This window comes from Salvelinus alpinus, chromosome 26, assembly GCF_045679555.1.
Source record: "Salvelinus alpinus chromosome 26, SLU_Salpinus.1, whole genome shotgun sequence".
Lineage (NCBI taxonomy): Eukaryota > Metazoa > Chordata > Actinopteri > Salmoniformes > Salmonidae > Salvelinus > Salvelinus alpinus.
The window spans coordinates 2,254,637-2,270,501 of NC_092111.1; the positions used below are offsets into that span (position 1 = coordinate 2,254,637).

At 47.6% G+C, this 15,865-nt stretch overlaps 1 protein-coding gene across 1 annotated transcript; it reads right to left on the reverse strand.

Moving 5' to 3' along the window:
• Positions 1–801: 801 nt before the first annotated feature.
• On the reverse strand, positions 802–15,232 carry LOC139555382 (polysialoglycoprotein-like). Its single transcript, XM_071369136.1, has 8 exons — positions 15,090–15,232; positions 14,846–14,911; positions 14,598–14,681; positions 13,627–14,459; positions 2,077–2,236; positions 1,838–1,903; positions 1,591–1,674; positions 802–1,452 (listed from the first exon to the last, which is right to left on the reverse strand). Exons 1-8 carry the CDS (start codon positions 15,187–15,189, stop codon positions 908–910), a joined length of 1,938 nt encoding a protein of 645 aa, XP_071225237.1. The 5' UTR covers positions 15,190–15,232; the 3' UTR covers positions 802–907.
• Positions 15,233–15,865: the final 633 nt, after the last annotated feature.

Sequence of the window (15,865 nt, forward strand, 5' to 3'; positions counted from 1 at the left end):
AGCCAATTTTGTTGCTGTATTAACTGCATTTAAAGGTTGCGTGTACGTGCTTTTTGAATTCATGGCGACTAAGTACGGTTTGCTACGACGCACACCCTGAGCGTTCATCATGCGGCCTGTATGAACAGACTTCCTCACGCTTCTCATAGAAATTTACCGGTTTCTTCCAATGGTTTATCCCATGTAAATCGGAGTGGGTGGGAAATCCTGGTCAAACTGTTCCTGCCCTCAAACCCTAGGTTAGCGGCACTACAAGCAACTCTGGGAGAGCCTGGACCTGATAGCAGCCTGCCAGCTAAGACAGGTTAGCATTGACTTATTTAAACATGAAAGTTTGGATTGGCACTGGGATATGAAGACACACCGCCAAAACGATGGGCTAATGATACGAGAGCTGGTTTTACATGTATTCACTAATAGGAAACCAAGTCAGTTACAAGAGAAGACTCACAGCAGTCATTTAAATGCAAGTTGACAACCGTGATATTAGTTAGCACTGACACCATTAACCCCGATTCTAGCAGCCCCATATGCCCCAACCCTAAACACTCAGTTCCAAAACCATCAAGTTTAAAGGAACTAGAACCCATTCCACATCATGTGATGCTACTAGCATAATTTGACCAAATGTAGCTTAAGGCAAATGGTGATTTAAGCACAGGGGTCAAAGTAAACATATTGCTGATGCCAAAGCATGGTTATAATGCAAAATAAATGTTGCCATCACCACAGTTACTCATGTCAGGTCATAGACCTCAACTCCAAGTAGGAACCGTCAAAACAATACTGAGGACACAAGTATTACAGTTAGCGTTTAATTAAGCCAAAACAAGAAAATGCAGTTACACACAACCTGGACTAGAATACCCATGAACTCTTGCATGGACCCCGAGCACCATGTCCCACATCAGATAACCATGTTTGTGGTCAACGGGGGCTCAGATGCAGAAGAGAACAGTTCCTCAATGGCATGGTCAGAATGGCCGGTCGCAGCTGCCGAGGAAGCGTCGTCAGACGGGCCAGTGGCAGCTGCCGAGGTAGCGTCGTCAGACGGGCCAGTGGCAGCTTCAGAGGTAGCGTCGTCAGACGGGCCAGTGGCAGCTTCAGAGGTAGCGTCGTCAGACGGGCCAGTGGCAGCTTCAGAGGTAGCGTCGTCAGACGGGCCAGTGGCAGCTTCAGAGGTAGCGTCGTCAGACGGGCCAGTGGCAGCTTCAGAGGTAGCGTCGTCAGACGGGCCAGTGGCAGCTTCAGAGGTAGCGTCGTCAGACGGGCCAGTGGCAGCTTCAGAGGTAGCGTCGTCAGACGGGCCAGTGGCAGCTTCAGAGGTAGCGTCGTCAGACGGGCCAGTGGCAGCTTCAGAGGTAGCGTCGTCAGAGGACAGGGCATCATTTGCCGGAGAGCTACCATGGTTTGGAGAAGCTTGGGATTCTACTTCATTAGTCTGGAAATACTCTAGAGAGAAAACATAAAGGAACAGTTGGGTATTCTACAGCAACACAGCTGTTCTACACGGTCTAGGCCAAATTGCCATTCGAATGTTGAGCAACATGAACCCAACACAGATTTAAAAGTTTATGTTTCAGGCCGTACCTTCTCTGTCTTGTTTAGCGTCAGACCCTATGGATCGGAGCAAAGCCAGGGCATGCACAATGGAGACGTCATTTGATGACAGCTCTGAAAAACGTAGGTTAAGGTACACAAGCAAAATGACCAAATCAAAGGGTTTGACAACATTATTTAGACAACTAAGTTACTCTATGGTGTTGAATGAGTGTCAAACACAGCAGCACCATAGACACAGTACAAAGCTAGAAGGGTTGTGGAAAGAAACACCTACCTCCAAGTCTCCTCTGCAGAGAGACTTGATCTTGCTTCTGGGACTTTCCAACAGGGTAACAAGAAACTGAGGAGAAAGTGTTGACAGAAGTTGAGTTGACACAAAATAGCTACATATATTAATAATAGCAGATGACTAATGCGGAACAAACACAGTCAAATTTTAATCTCACACTGATAAAGTTGAGCATATTTCCCAAACAAATCTCTTCAATCCAAATAAAACATTAGTGAACCAACCTTTCACAACCCCCACAGTCAACACAAAGAGCAGCAATTCTCTCACACCTCCCATGATCATGAAAATAGTCTGTGTTATCAACAGGTAATGTCTTCCCATGGCCTGTATGAGGCTTATATAGGCCACTAATGACCGTTTACCTGACAAACATGACTTAACGATCAATTAACATGCTTGATTGAGGTGTTACATTCAGATAGAAATAGACCATGTAGAACATATGTTGATTCTGGTGGGCAGGCAATCTTTTCTACTCCATATATTGCATTTATATCTGTAATGTTTAACCCTAATGGTCTCAGCTCAGCAGTAGAAAGAAGTAGGCCTAATTATTTTAGGTGTAATATTCAAAGATATTAGGGGGAAATAAACACTGTACCCAAATCCACTTTTTACAATGCTCCTGGGAAATGGGTAGGCCTCCACCATATAGTCCTCACATTTTTACAGCTGTGTTATATTCCTTTATTTACATAGATCACATACATAAATATATATGTTAGCTGTAGGTAGCTTTGGGATAAAATTCTTTTTTTATAAATCTTAATATATCATATTTTCCTCATTTGCTCTGTAGGAGGTTCGTCATATGAAGGACATTCAAGTGGATGTGACCCCTAACCTGCAATAGGGGCTCAGTGGGGTGACAGACATCCTGTAACGGATCTCCAAGCTAGTGTCTGAGGACCTGGAGGAGGCTGTGTCTACAGCTGTGGTTCAGGACAAGCATGGTAACCTACCCTAACCTCACTGTATGAAGGATTTCATTGTTATGGATAGTCATCTCCAATCTGTTCAAATATCACTGTTGTTGATAACACACATTACCAAAATTATTCACACTTGTCTTCCTATTTCCACATAATCTGTCATGGTTCCCCACCTTAACAGGGCATAAAACCAACCTCTCTTTATTGCTCTCTTTATTGCTAATACAACCAAATCCAACAGCGTTCGAGTATCTTAATGCTTTTCTTCTAACCCTGAATGGCAACTTTTTATCCTAGTACACAAGCATGTCATTTTATCCATCCACACCCACTCTACTGCCGCATGTCCACTGCGGCTGAGACTTTCACCCACTCGTTACAGGTATTAGCAGGTAACCAACCCCACCCGGGCCTTACCCCCTAGGACTTACCCTTTGCAGGTATCAACCTGTTGTGGTTTACCTTCCAGGACTTACCATATACCACAAAGCTACGACCGGTCATAATTACAATGGGACTACTGAATAAGCTCAGGCTTTCTAGGTCCGTACCCTATAATTGGTTCAGCGTACGACTCTCATCTCCCCAAGATGTCAGAATTAGTGATAACAGGTGTAGGAACTGTGCCTACCTTGTTTCTGTTTCACTGATTCAGAATCTCTAGTTCGACTGCAAATCGTGGTGAACCCTGCTCGCAGTGCCAACTGTTAGGTTCTAATTCTCAGAGTAAAAACTCGACGGACACTATGAAAGCTGTAACCAAGTTTATTCTTCCCAGAGGGTCAAGACAGCTGCATTAGACAAAAAACATATTCACACAAGCACTGATATTTAATCCTTTCTCCTATGCTGAGTCTCCTCCTACACCTCTAAACAGCCAATGCATCTCTGTTGCTAGACAGAACCTTAGTGATATCTGTTCTTCCTCACTTCATCTGACCTGACCGCTACCCCAAAGTGCTCACTTCTCCCCAACTCAAGGCTGTCATGGTGATTGGTACCAGACTGTGTCTCTTCTCATCCCAGAGGATCCCACCCATAAGATGCCTGATGGCTAACAATAACATATCCTGACATAATGTAAACGTTATACATTAAGCTCTCTCCCTCAGTGACATGAATTAGTATATTTCATATTCTCAGAACTCAACAGTAGGTTTTAAGGTGTGGCTGCATGTTTGTCGTGGACGCATCGTTACTCTTGATGTTCTTTTTCCAGATTGCAAGTGAAACCCCTTTAGATGTAGTAAGTGCCAGTTGGTAACTTTTCCTCACACTTGCTTGTTTAAGGTATGGATGCAACACCCCAGTATGTCTGCAGGGGCTGGTTACTGAGATTTACCATGTTTCACATGCTACTAGACTAACCTTCCAAGTAAATATGTTACAAGTCTGAACTGGCCGTCCTTGTCTTTCCTCAACTAATTGAAACCTCAGGGACACACATCCTGAACCACTTTGATGTCAGAGCTCCCATCAGCCCTCTACACCTCGCTGTGAGTAAAGCCTACCTGCTCCTGTAGTGGTCTCCATATTACAAATGGCACCCTATTCCCTATTTAATACACTACTTTTGACCAGATCCTTATAGGCCCTGATCAAAAGTAGTTCATTCACTACATAGGGAATAGGGTGCTATATGGGATGCAGGCATGGTGTTGATGTTCCACAGGAAGTTGACTGTCCAGACAGACTCACACACCAAATTCCTATCTATTCCTAATTAGTGTAAAATACATGCATATTCTACACAGTGATGATGAGGATGATTTCCTTATTTTGCCATTTGAGTTAATCAACCTCAGAGGAGAAGTAGAGTGTTTGTTTCTCAATCCCACGCTTGGCAGGGACCTCCGATGTTGATGCTGGGCGGGAGCAAAAATGGGCTCCCGATTGAAAGACACTGGTCTACTTTAGGTCAAAAGGCCCCTCAGGCCCCTCAGGCGTGACGTCCGCTGAAGGCCCATTCTGCTAACCGCGGCCTGCTAGCTGCCTAGAGCTACTTGGAACCCTGCTAATCCACGACTGGTCTATCGACGTCACCGCACGAAGAGGCAAAAACAGACTTCCCCCAAAGTCCCTTCTGCTAACTTGCTAGCCCCGGTCTGCTAACTACTAGCTTGCTAGCCCCGGTCTGCTAACTGCTAGCTTGCTAGCCCCGGTCTGCTAACTGCTAGCTTGCTAGCCCCGGTCTGCTAACTGCTAGCTTGTTGGCCCCGACCTACTATCTGCTAGCTTGTTAGCACCAGCCTGCTAACTGTCTGAATCGCCGTGTCCCCAGCCAGGCCAACCACTCACTGGACCCATATGTTCACTTGGCTACGCATGCCTCTTTCTAATATCAATATGCCTCATCCATTACTGTCCTGGTTAGTGATTACTGTCTTATTTCCCTGTAGAGCCTCTAGCCCTGCTCAATATGCCTTAACCAACCATGATGTTCCACCTCCTACATATGCGATGACATCACCTGGTTTAAATGTCTCTAGAGACTATATCTCTCTCATCATTACTCAATGCCTAGGTTTACCTCCAATGTACTCACATCCTACCTTACCTTTGTCTGTACACTATGCCTTGAATCTATGCTATCGTGCCCAGAAACCTACTCCTTTTACTCTCTGTTCCGAACGTGCTAGACGGCCAGTTCGTATAGCCTTTAGCCGTACCCTTATCCTACGTCTCCTCTGTTCCTCTGGTGATGTAGAGGTTAATCCAGGTCCTGCAGTGCCTAGTTCCACTCCCACTCCCCAGGTGCTCTCATTTGTTGACTTCTGTAACCGTATAAGCCTTGGTTTCATGCATGTTAACATTAGAAGCCTACTCCCTAAGTTTGTTTTACTCACTACTTTAGCACACTCTGCCAACCCGGATGTCTTAGCCGTGTCTGAATCCTGGCTTAGGAAAACCACCAAAAACGCTGACAAAAAAACCTGACAAAAGTTCTGGGACACTGTAAAGTCCATGGAGAACAAGAGCACCTCCTCCCAGCTGCCCACTGCTCTGAGGCTAGGAAACACTGTTACCACCGATGAATCCACTATAATTGAGAATTTCAATAAGCATTTCTCTACGGCTGGCCATGCTTTCCACCTGGCTACCCCTACCCCGGTCAACTGCCCGGCACCCTCCACAGCAACCCACCAAAGCCCCCACCATTTCTCCTTCACCCAAATCCAGATAGCTGATGTTCTGAAAGAGCTGCAATATCTGGACCCCTACAAATCAGCCGGGCTAGACAATCTGGATCCTCTCTTTCTAAAATTATGTGCCGAAATTGTTGCAACCCCTATTACTAGCCTGTTCAACCTCTCTTTCGTATCGTCTGAGATTCCCAAAGATTGGAAAGCTGCCGCGGTCATCCCCCTCTTCAAAGGGGGTGACACTCTAGACCCAAACTGCTACAGACCTATATCTATCCTACCCTGTCTTTCTAAGGTCTTTGAAAGCCAAGTTAACAAACAGATTACCGACCATTTCGAATCCCACCGTACCTTCTCCGCTATGCAATCTAGTTTCAGAGCTGGTCATGGGTGCACCTCAGTGCACCTCAGCCACGACATCATAACCGCCATCGATAAGAGACATTACTGTGCAGCCGTATTCATCGACCTAGCCAAGGCTTTCAACTCTGTCAATCACCACATTCTTATTGGCAGACTCGACAGCCTTGGTTTCTCAAATGATTGCCTCGTCTGGTTTACCATCTACTTCTCTGATAGAGTTCAGTGTGTCAAATCGGAGGGCCTGTTGTCCGGACCTCTGGCAGTCTCTATGGGGGTGCCACAGAGTTCAATTCTCGAGCCGACTCTCTTCTCTGTATACATCAATGATGTCGCTCTTGCTGCTGGTGATTCTCTGATACACCTCTACGCAGACGACAACATTCTGTATACTTCTGGCCCCTCTTTGGACATTGTGTTAACTAACCTCAAGACGAGCTTCAATGCCATACAACTCTCCTTCCGTGGCCCCCAACTGCTCTTAAATGAAAGTAAAACTAAATGCATGCGATTCAATCGATCACTGCCCGCACCTGCCCGCCCGTCCAGCATCACTACTCTGGACGGCTCTGACTTAGAATACGTGGACAACTACAAATACCTAGGTGTCTGGTTAGACTGTAAACTCTCCATCCAGACTCACATTAAGCATCTCCAATCCCAAATTAAATCTAGAATCGGCTTCCTATATCGCAACAAAGCATCCTTTACTCATGCTGCCAAACGTACCCTTGTAAAACTGACTATCCTACCAATCCTCGACTTCGGCGATGTCATCTATAAAATAGTCTATCACAGTGCCATCCGTTTTGTCAATAAAGCCCCATACACTACCCACCACTGCGACCTGTATGCTCTCGTTGGTTGGCCCTCGCTTCATACTCGTCGCCAAACCCACTGGCTACAGGTTATCTACAAGTCTCTGCTAGGTAAAGCCCCGCCTTATCTCAGTTCACTGGTCACCATAGCAGCACCCACTCGTAGCATGCGCAGGTATATCTCACTGGTCACCCGCAAAGCCAATTCCTACTTTGGTCGCCTTTCCTTACAGTTCTCTGCTGCCAATGACTGGAACGAACTGCAAAAATCACTGAAGCTGGAGACTCATATCTCCCTCACTAGCTTTAAGCACCAGCTGTCAGAGCAGCTCACAGATCACTGCACCTGTACATAGCCCATCTGTAAACAGCCCATCTATCTACCTCATTCCCATACTGTATTTATTTATTTATCTTGCTCCTTTGCACCCCAGTATCTCTACTTGCACATTAATCTTCTGCACATCTACCATTCCAGTGTTTAATTACTATATTGTAATTACTTGGCTAGCTAGCCAACAGCTAGCCAACGTCTACCGAATAGCAGCACTGTAGAAACTATTACATTCAACGGAACAACTTGATTAGCGTAGTGTTAGCTAGCTACATAGTTGTCTTTGCTGTCTTCGTATCCAAGATAATTGTGTAGATTACAGTAATTATCGTAATTTACCGAGGTTAGCTAGCCAGCTATTTGTCGTCCCTCTTAACGTAGGAAACACTGCTAGCTAGCCAGCAGCTAGCCAGCTAGCCAACGTCTACCGTCTACCGAATAGCAGCACTATAGAGACTATTACATTACAACGGAACGACTTGGTTAGTGTAGTGTTAGCTAGCTACATAGTTGTCTTTGCTGTCAAGATAATTGTGTAGTTTTTGAGTAATTGTCGAGGTTACCTAGCCAGTTACCGAGGCTACCTAGCCAGCTACACTTCTAACTAAGTCAACAACGCAGCCACCGCTAGCTAGCCTACTTCAGCAGCACTGTATCATTTTTAGTCAATAAGATTTCTTGCAACGTAAGTTTAACTTTCTGAACATTCGAGACGTGTAGTCCACTTGTCATTCCAATCTCCTTTGCATTAGCGTAGCCTCTTCTGTAGCCTGTCAACTATGTGTCTGTCTATCCCTCTTCTCTCCTCTCTGCACAGACCATACAAACGCTTCACACCGCGTGGCCGCTGCCTGGTGGTCCCAGCGCGCACGACCCACGTGGAGTTCCAGGTCTCCGGCAGCCTCTGGAACTGCCGATCTGCGGCCAACAAGGCAGAGTTCATCTCAGCCTATGCTTCCCTCCAGTCCCTCGACTTCTTGGCACTGACGGAAACATGGATTACCACAGATAACACTGCTACTCCTACTGCTCTCTCCTCGTCTGCCCACGTGTTCTCGCACACCCCGAGAGCTTCTGGTCAGCGGGGTGGTGGCACTGGGATCCTCATCTCTCCCAAGTGGACATTCTCTCTTTCTCCCCTGACCCATCTGTCTATCGCCTCCTTTGAATTCCATGCTGTCACAGTTACCAGCCCTTTCAAGTTTAACATCCTTATCATTTATCGCCCCCCAGGTTCCCTTGGAGAGTTCATCAATGAGCTTGACGCCTTGATAAGCTCCTTTCCTGAGGATGGCTCACCTCTCACAGTTCTGGGTGACTTTAATCTCCCCACGTCTACCTTTGACTCATTCCTCTCTGCCTCCTTCTTTCCACTCCTCTCCTCTTTTGACCTCACCCTCTCACCTTCCCCCCTACTCACAAGGCAGGCAATACGCTTGACCTCATCTTTACTAGATGCTGTTCTTCCACTAATCTCATTGCAACTCCCCTCCAAGTCTCTGACCACTACCTTGTATCCTTTTCCCTCTCGCTCTCATCCAACACTTCCCACACTGCCCCTACTCGGATGGTATCGCGCCGTCCCAACCTTCGCTCTCTCTCCCCCGCTACTCTCTCCTCTTCCATCCTATCATCTCTTCCCTCTGCTCAAACCTTCTCCAACCTATCTCCTGATTCTGCCTCCTCAACCCTCCTCTCCTCCCTTTCTACATCCTTTGACTCTCTATGTCCCCTATCCTCCAGGCCGGCTCGGTCCTCCCCTCCTGCTCCGTGGCTCGACGACTCATTGCGAGCTCACAGAACAGGGCTCCGGGCAGCCGAGCGGAAATGGAGGAAAACTCGCCTCCCTGCGGACCTGGCATCCTTTCACTCCCTCCTCTCTACATTCTCCTCTTCTGTCTCTGCTGCTAAAGCCACTTTCTACCACTCTAAATTCCAAGCATCTGCCTCTAACCCTAGGAAGCTCTTTGCCACCTTCTCCTCCCTCCTGAATCCTCCTCCCCCTCCCCCCCCCTCCTCCCTCTCTGCGGATGACTTTTGAAAAGAAGGTCGACGACATCCGATCCTCGTTTGCTAAGTCAAACGACACCGCTGGTTCTGCTCACACTGCCCTACCCTGTGCTTTGACCTCTTTCTCCCCTCTCTCTCCAGATGAAATCTCGCGTCTTGTGACGGCCGGCCGCCCAACAACCTGCCCGCTTGACCCTATCCCCTCCTCTCTTCTCCAGACCATTTCCGGAGACCTTCTCCCTTACCTCACCTCGCTCATCAACTCATCCTTGACCGCTGGCTACGTCCCTTCCGCCTTCAAGAGAGCGAGAGTTGCACCCCTTCTGAAAAAACCTACACTCGATCCCTCTGATGTCAACAACTACAGACCAGTATCCCTTCTTTCTTTTCTCTCCAAAACTCTTGAACGTGCCGTCCTTGGCCAGCTCTCCTGCTATCTCTCTCAGAATGACCTTCTTGATCCAAATCAGTCAGGTTTCAAGACTAGTCATTCAACTGAGACTGCTCTTCTCTGTGTCACGGAGGCGCTCCGCACTGCTAAAGCTAACTCTCTCTCCTCTGCTCTCATCCTTCTAGACCTATCGGCTGCCTTTGATACTGTGAACCACCAGATCCTCCTCTCCACCCTCTCCGAGTTGGGCATCTCCGGCGCGGCCCACGCTTGGATTGCGTCCTACCTGACAGGTCGCTCCTACCAGGTGGCGTGGCGAGAATCTGTCTCCGCACCACGTGCTCTCACCACTGGTGTCCCCCAGGGCTCTGTTCTAGGCCCTCTCCTATTCTCGCTATACACCAAGTCACTTGGCTCTGTCATATCCTCACATGGTCTCTCCTATCATTGCTATGCAGACGACACACAATTAATCTTCTCCTTTCCCCCTTCTGATAACCAGGTGGCGAATCGCATCTCTGCATGTCTGGCAGACATATCAGTGTGGATGACGGATCACCACCTCAAGCTGAACCTCGGCAAGACGGAGCTGCTCTTCCTCCCGGGGAAGGACTGCCCGTTCCATGATCTTGCCATCACGGTTGACAACTCCATTGTGTCCTCCTCCCAGAGCGCTAAGAACCTTGGCGTGATCCTGGACAACACCCTGTTGTTCTCAACCAACATCAAGGCGGTGACCCGTTCCTGTAGGTTCATGCTCTACAACATTCGCAGAGTACGACCCTGCCTCACACAAGAAGCGGCGCAGGTCCTAATCCAGGCACTTGTCATCTCCCGTCTGGATTACTGCAACTCGCTGTTGGCTGGGCTCCCTGCCTGTGCGATTAAACCCCTACAACTCATCCAGAACGCCGCAGCCCGTCTGGTGTTCAACCTTCCCAAGTTCTCTCACGTCACCCCGCTCCTCCGCTCTCTCCACTGGCTTCCAGTTGAAGCTCGCATCCGCTACAAGACCATGGTGCTTGCCTACGGAGCTGTGAGGGGAACGGCACCTCCGTACCTTCAGGCTCTTATCAGGCCCTACACCCAAACAAGGGCACTGCGTTCATCCACCTCTGGCCTGCTCGCCTCCCTACCTCTGAGGAAGTACAGTTCCCGCTCAGCCCAGTCAAAACTGTTCGCTGCTCTGGCACCCCAATGGTGGAACAAACTCCCCCACGACGCCAGGTCAGCGGAATCAATCACCACCTTCCGGAGACACCTGAAACCCCACCTCTTTAAGGAATACCTAGGATAGGATAAAGTAATCCTTCTAACCCCCCCCCCCCCCTTAGAGTTAGATGCACTATTGTAAAGTGGTTGTTCCACTGGACATCATAAGGTGAATGCACCAACTTGTAAGTCGCTCTGGATAAGAGCGTCTGCTAAATGACTTAAATGTAAATGTAAATGTACTTCGCGGAGTAATTACAATATAGAGAGATAAGGCAGAGCTTTACCTAGCATGGACTTATAGCTGACCTGGAGCCAGCTGGTCTGGCGACGAATATGTAGCGAGGGCCAGCCGACTAGAGCATACAGGTCGCAGTGGTGGGTGGTATAAGGTGTTTTAGTAACAAAACGGATGGCACTATGATAAACTGCATCTAGTTTGCTGAGTAGAGTATTGGAAGCTATTTTGTAGATGACATCGCCGAAGTCGAGGATCGGTAGGATAGTCAGTTTTACTAGGGTAAGTTTGGCGGCGTGAGTGAAGGAGGCTTTGTTGCGAAATAGAAAGCCGATTCTTGATTTGATTTTGGATTGGAGATGTTTAATATGAGTCTGGAAGGAGAGTTTACAGTCTAGCCAGACACCTAGGTATTTATAGATGTCCACATATTCTAGGTCGGAACCGTCCAGGGTGGTGATGCTAGTCGGGCGGGCGGGTGCAGGCAGCGAACGGTTGAAAAGCATGCATTTGGTTTTACTAGCGTTTAAGAGCCGTTGGAGGCCACGGAAGGAGTGTTGTATGGCATTGAAGCTCGTTTGGAGGTTAGATAGCACAGTGTCCAAGGAAGGGCCAGAAGTATACAGAATGGTGTCGTCTGCGTAGAGGTGGATCAGGGAATCGCCCGCAGCAAGAGCAACATCATTGATATATACAGAGAAAAGAGTCGGCCCGAGAATTGAACCCTGTGGTACCCCCAAAGAGACTGCGAGAGGACCAGACAACATGCCCTCCGATTTGACACACTGAGCTCTGTCTGCAAAGTAGTTGGTGAACCAGGCAAGGCAGTCATTAGAAAAACCGAGGCTACCGAGTCTGCCGATAAGAATACGGTGATTGACAGAGTCGAAAGCCTTGGCCAGGTCGATGAAGACGGCTGCACAGTACTGTCTTTTATCGATGGCGGTTATATCTTTTAGTACCTTGAGCGTGGCTGAGGTGCACCCGTGACCGGCTCGGAGACCGGATTGCACAGCGGAGAAGGTACGGTGGAATTCGAGATGGTCAGTGATCTGTTTAACTTCGCTTTCAAAGACCTTAGATAGGCAGGGCAGGATGGATATAGGTCTGTAACAGTTTGGGTCCAGGGTGTCTCCCCTTTTGAAGAGGGGGATGACCGCGGCAGCTTTCCAATCCTTGGGGATCTCAGACGATATGAAAGAGATGTTGAACAGGCTGGGAATAGGGGTTGCGACAATGGCGGCGGATAGTTTCAGAAATAGAGGGTCTAGATTGTCAAGCCCAGCTGATTTGTATGGGTCCAGGTTTTGGAGCTCTTTCAGAACATGTGCTATCTGGATTTGGTTGGCATAAATGAGTAAAGCGGTGCCATAGAAATGTTTGAATTACAGCAGATACCTACCGGTAGCTCAAACGTTGGAGCCAATTTTGTTGCTGTATTAACTGCATTTAAAGGTTGCGTGTACGTGCTTTGAATTCATGGCGACTAAGTACGGTTTGCTACGACGCACACCCTGAGCGTTCATCATGCGGCTAGAGAAGGCCTGTATGAACAGACTTCCTCACGCTTCTCATGGAAATTTACCGGTTTCTTCCAATGGTTTATCCCATGTAAATCAGAGTGGGTGTAAAATCCTGGTCAAACTGTTCCTGCCCTCAAACCCTAGGTTAGCGGCGCTACAAGCAACTCTGGGAGAGCCTGGACCTGATAGTAACCTGCCAGCTAAGACAGGTTAGCATTGACTTATTTAAACCTGAAAGTTTGGATTGGCACTGGGATATGAAGACACCCCACCAAAACAATGGGCTAATGATACAAGAGCTGGTTTTACATGTAAGCATTCACTAAGGAAACCAAGTCAGTTACAAGAGAAGACTCAGTCATTTAACTGCAAGTTGACAACCGTGATATTAGTTCGCACTGACACCATTAACCCCAATTCTAGCAGCCTCATATGTACCAACCCTAAACACTCAGTTCCAAAACCATCAAGTTTAAAGGAACTAGAACCCATTCCACATCATGTGATGCTACTAGCATAATTTCAGAATGTAGCTTAAGGCAAATGGTGATTTAAGCACAGAGGTCAAAGTAAACATATTGCTGATGCCAAAGCATGGTTATAATGCAAAATAAATTTTGCCATCAACAGTTACTCATGTCAGGTCAAAGACCAACTCCAAGTAGGAACCGTCAAAACAATACTGAGGACACAAGTATTACAGTTAGCGTTTAATTGAGCCAAAAAGAGAAAATGCAGTTACACACACACAACCTGGACTAGAATACCCATGAACTCTTGCATGGACCCCGAGCACCACGTCCCACATCAGATATCCATGTTTGTGGTCATCGGGGGCTCAGATGCAGAAGTGAACAGTTCCTCAATGGCATGGTCAGACGGGCCAGTGGCAGCTTCAGAGGTAGCGTCGTCAGAGGACGGGCCAGTGGCAGCTTCAGAGTTAGCGTCGTCAGAGGACGGGCCAGTGGCAGCTTCAGAGTTAGCGTCGTCAGAGGACGGGCCAGTGGCAGCTTCAGAGGTAGCGTCGTCAGAGGACGGGCCAGTGGCAGCTTCAGAGGTAGCGTCGTCAGAGGACGGGCCAGTGGCAGCTTCAGAGGTAGCGTCGTCAGAGGACGGGCCAGTGGCAGCTTCAGAGGTAGCGTCGTCAGAGGACGGGCCAGTGGCAGCTTCAGAGGTAGCGTCGTCAGAGGACGGGCCAGTGGCAGCTTCAGAGGTAGCGTCGTCAGAGGACGGGCCAGTGGCAGCTTCAGAGGTAGCGTCGTCAGAGGACGGGCCAGTGGCAGCTTCAGAGGTAGTGTCGTCAGAGGACGGGCCAGTGGCAGCTTCAGAGCTAGCGTCGTCAGAGGACGGGCCAGTGGCAGCTTCAGAGGTAGCGTCGTCAGAGGACGGGCCAGTGGCAGCTTCAGAGGTAGCGTCGTGAGACGGGCCAGTGGCAGCTTCAGAGGTAGCGTCGTGAGACGGGCCAGTGGCAGCTTCAGAGGTAGCGTCGTGAGACGGGCCAGTGGCAGCTTCAGAGGTAGCGTCGTGAGACGGGCCAGTGGCAGCTTCAGAGGTAGCATCATCAGAGGACAGGGCATGATTTGCCGGAGAGCTACCATGGTTTGGAGAAGCTTGGGATTCTACTTCATTAGTCTCGAAATACTCTAGAGAGAAAACATAAAGGAACAGTTGGGTATTCTACAGCAACACAGCTGTTCTACACGGTCTAGGCCAAATTGCCATTCGAATGTTGAGCAACATGAACCCAACACAGATTTAAAAGTATGTGATTCAGGCCGTACCTTCTCTGTCTTGTTTAGCGTCAGACCCTATGGATCGGAGCAAGGCCAGGGCATGCACAATGGAGACGTCATTTGATGACAGCTCTGAAAAACGTAGGTTAAGGGACACAAGCAAAAATGACCAAATCAAAGGGTTTGACAACGTTATTTAGACAACTAAGTTACTCTATGGTGTTGAATGAGTGTCAAACACAGCAGCACCATAGACACAGTACAAAGCTAGAAGGGTTGTGGAAAGAAACACTTACCTCCAAGTCTCCTCTGCAGAGAGACTTGATCTTGCTTCTGGGACTTTCCAACAGGGTAACAAGAAACTGAGGAGAAAGTGTTGAAAGAAGTTGATTTGACACAAAATAGCTACATATATTATTAGTGGTGAAGAATACAAGATGACCAATGCGGAAGAAACAGAAAGTCAAATTTGAATCTCCAACTTATAAAGTTAGGCATATTTCCCAAACAAATCCATTCAACCCAAATTAGTGAACCAACCTTTGACAACCCCCACACTCAACACAAAGAGCAGCAATTCTCTCACACCTCCCATGATCATGAGAATAGTCTGTGTTATCAACAGGTAATGTCTTCCCATGGCCTGTATGAGGCTTATATAGGCCACTAATGACCTTTTACCTGACAAACATGACTTAACGATCAATTAACAAGCTTGATTGAGGTGTTACATTCAGATAGAAATAGACCATGTAGAACATATGTTGATTCTGGTGGGCAGGCAATCTTTTCTACTCCATATATTGCATTTATATCTGTAATGTTTAACCCTAATGGTCTCAGATCAGCAGTAGAAAGAAGTAGGCCTAATTATTTTAGGTGTAATATTCAAAGATATTAGGGGGAAATAAACACTGTACCCAAATCCACTTTTTACAATGCTCCTGGGAAATGGGTAGGCCTCCACCATATAGTCCTCACAGTTTTACAGCTGTGTTATATTCCTTTATTTACATAGATCACATACATAAATATATATGTTAGCTGTAGGTAGCTTTGGGATAAAATTCCCATATTGTATTGTTACTAACATAAATCATAATATATCATATTTTCCTCATTTGCTCTGTAGGAGGTTCGTCATATGAAGGACATTCAAGTGGGTGTGACCCCTAAACTGTAGGAGGGGCTCAGTGGGGTGACAGACATCCTGTAAGGGATCTCCAGCTAGTGTCTGAGGACCTGTAGGAGGCTGTGTCTACAGCTGTGGGGCAGGACAAGCATGGTAACCTAACCTCACTGTATGAAGGATTTTA

Bases quoted from the DNA above. Each gene is read 5' to 3' on its own strand.
- LOC139555382 (XM_071369136.1), bottom strand. From the start codon at position 15,189: ATGGGAAGACATTACCTGTTGATAACACAGACTATTCTCATGATCATG. The intron at 2,237-13,626 runs TGATGTGGGACG...TGTTAATTGATC, and splicing joins TGACCACAAACATGGATATC to GTTAAGTCATGTTTGTCAGG. The intron at 1,675-1,837 runs GTAGGTGTTTCT...TACGTTTTTCAG, and splicing joins TCTGCAGAGGAGACTTGGAG to AGCTGTCATCAAATGACGTC.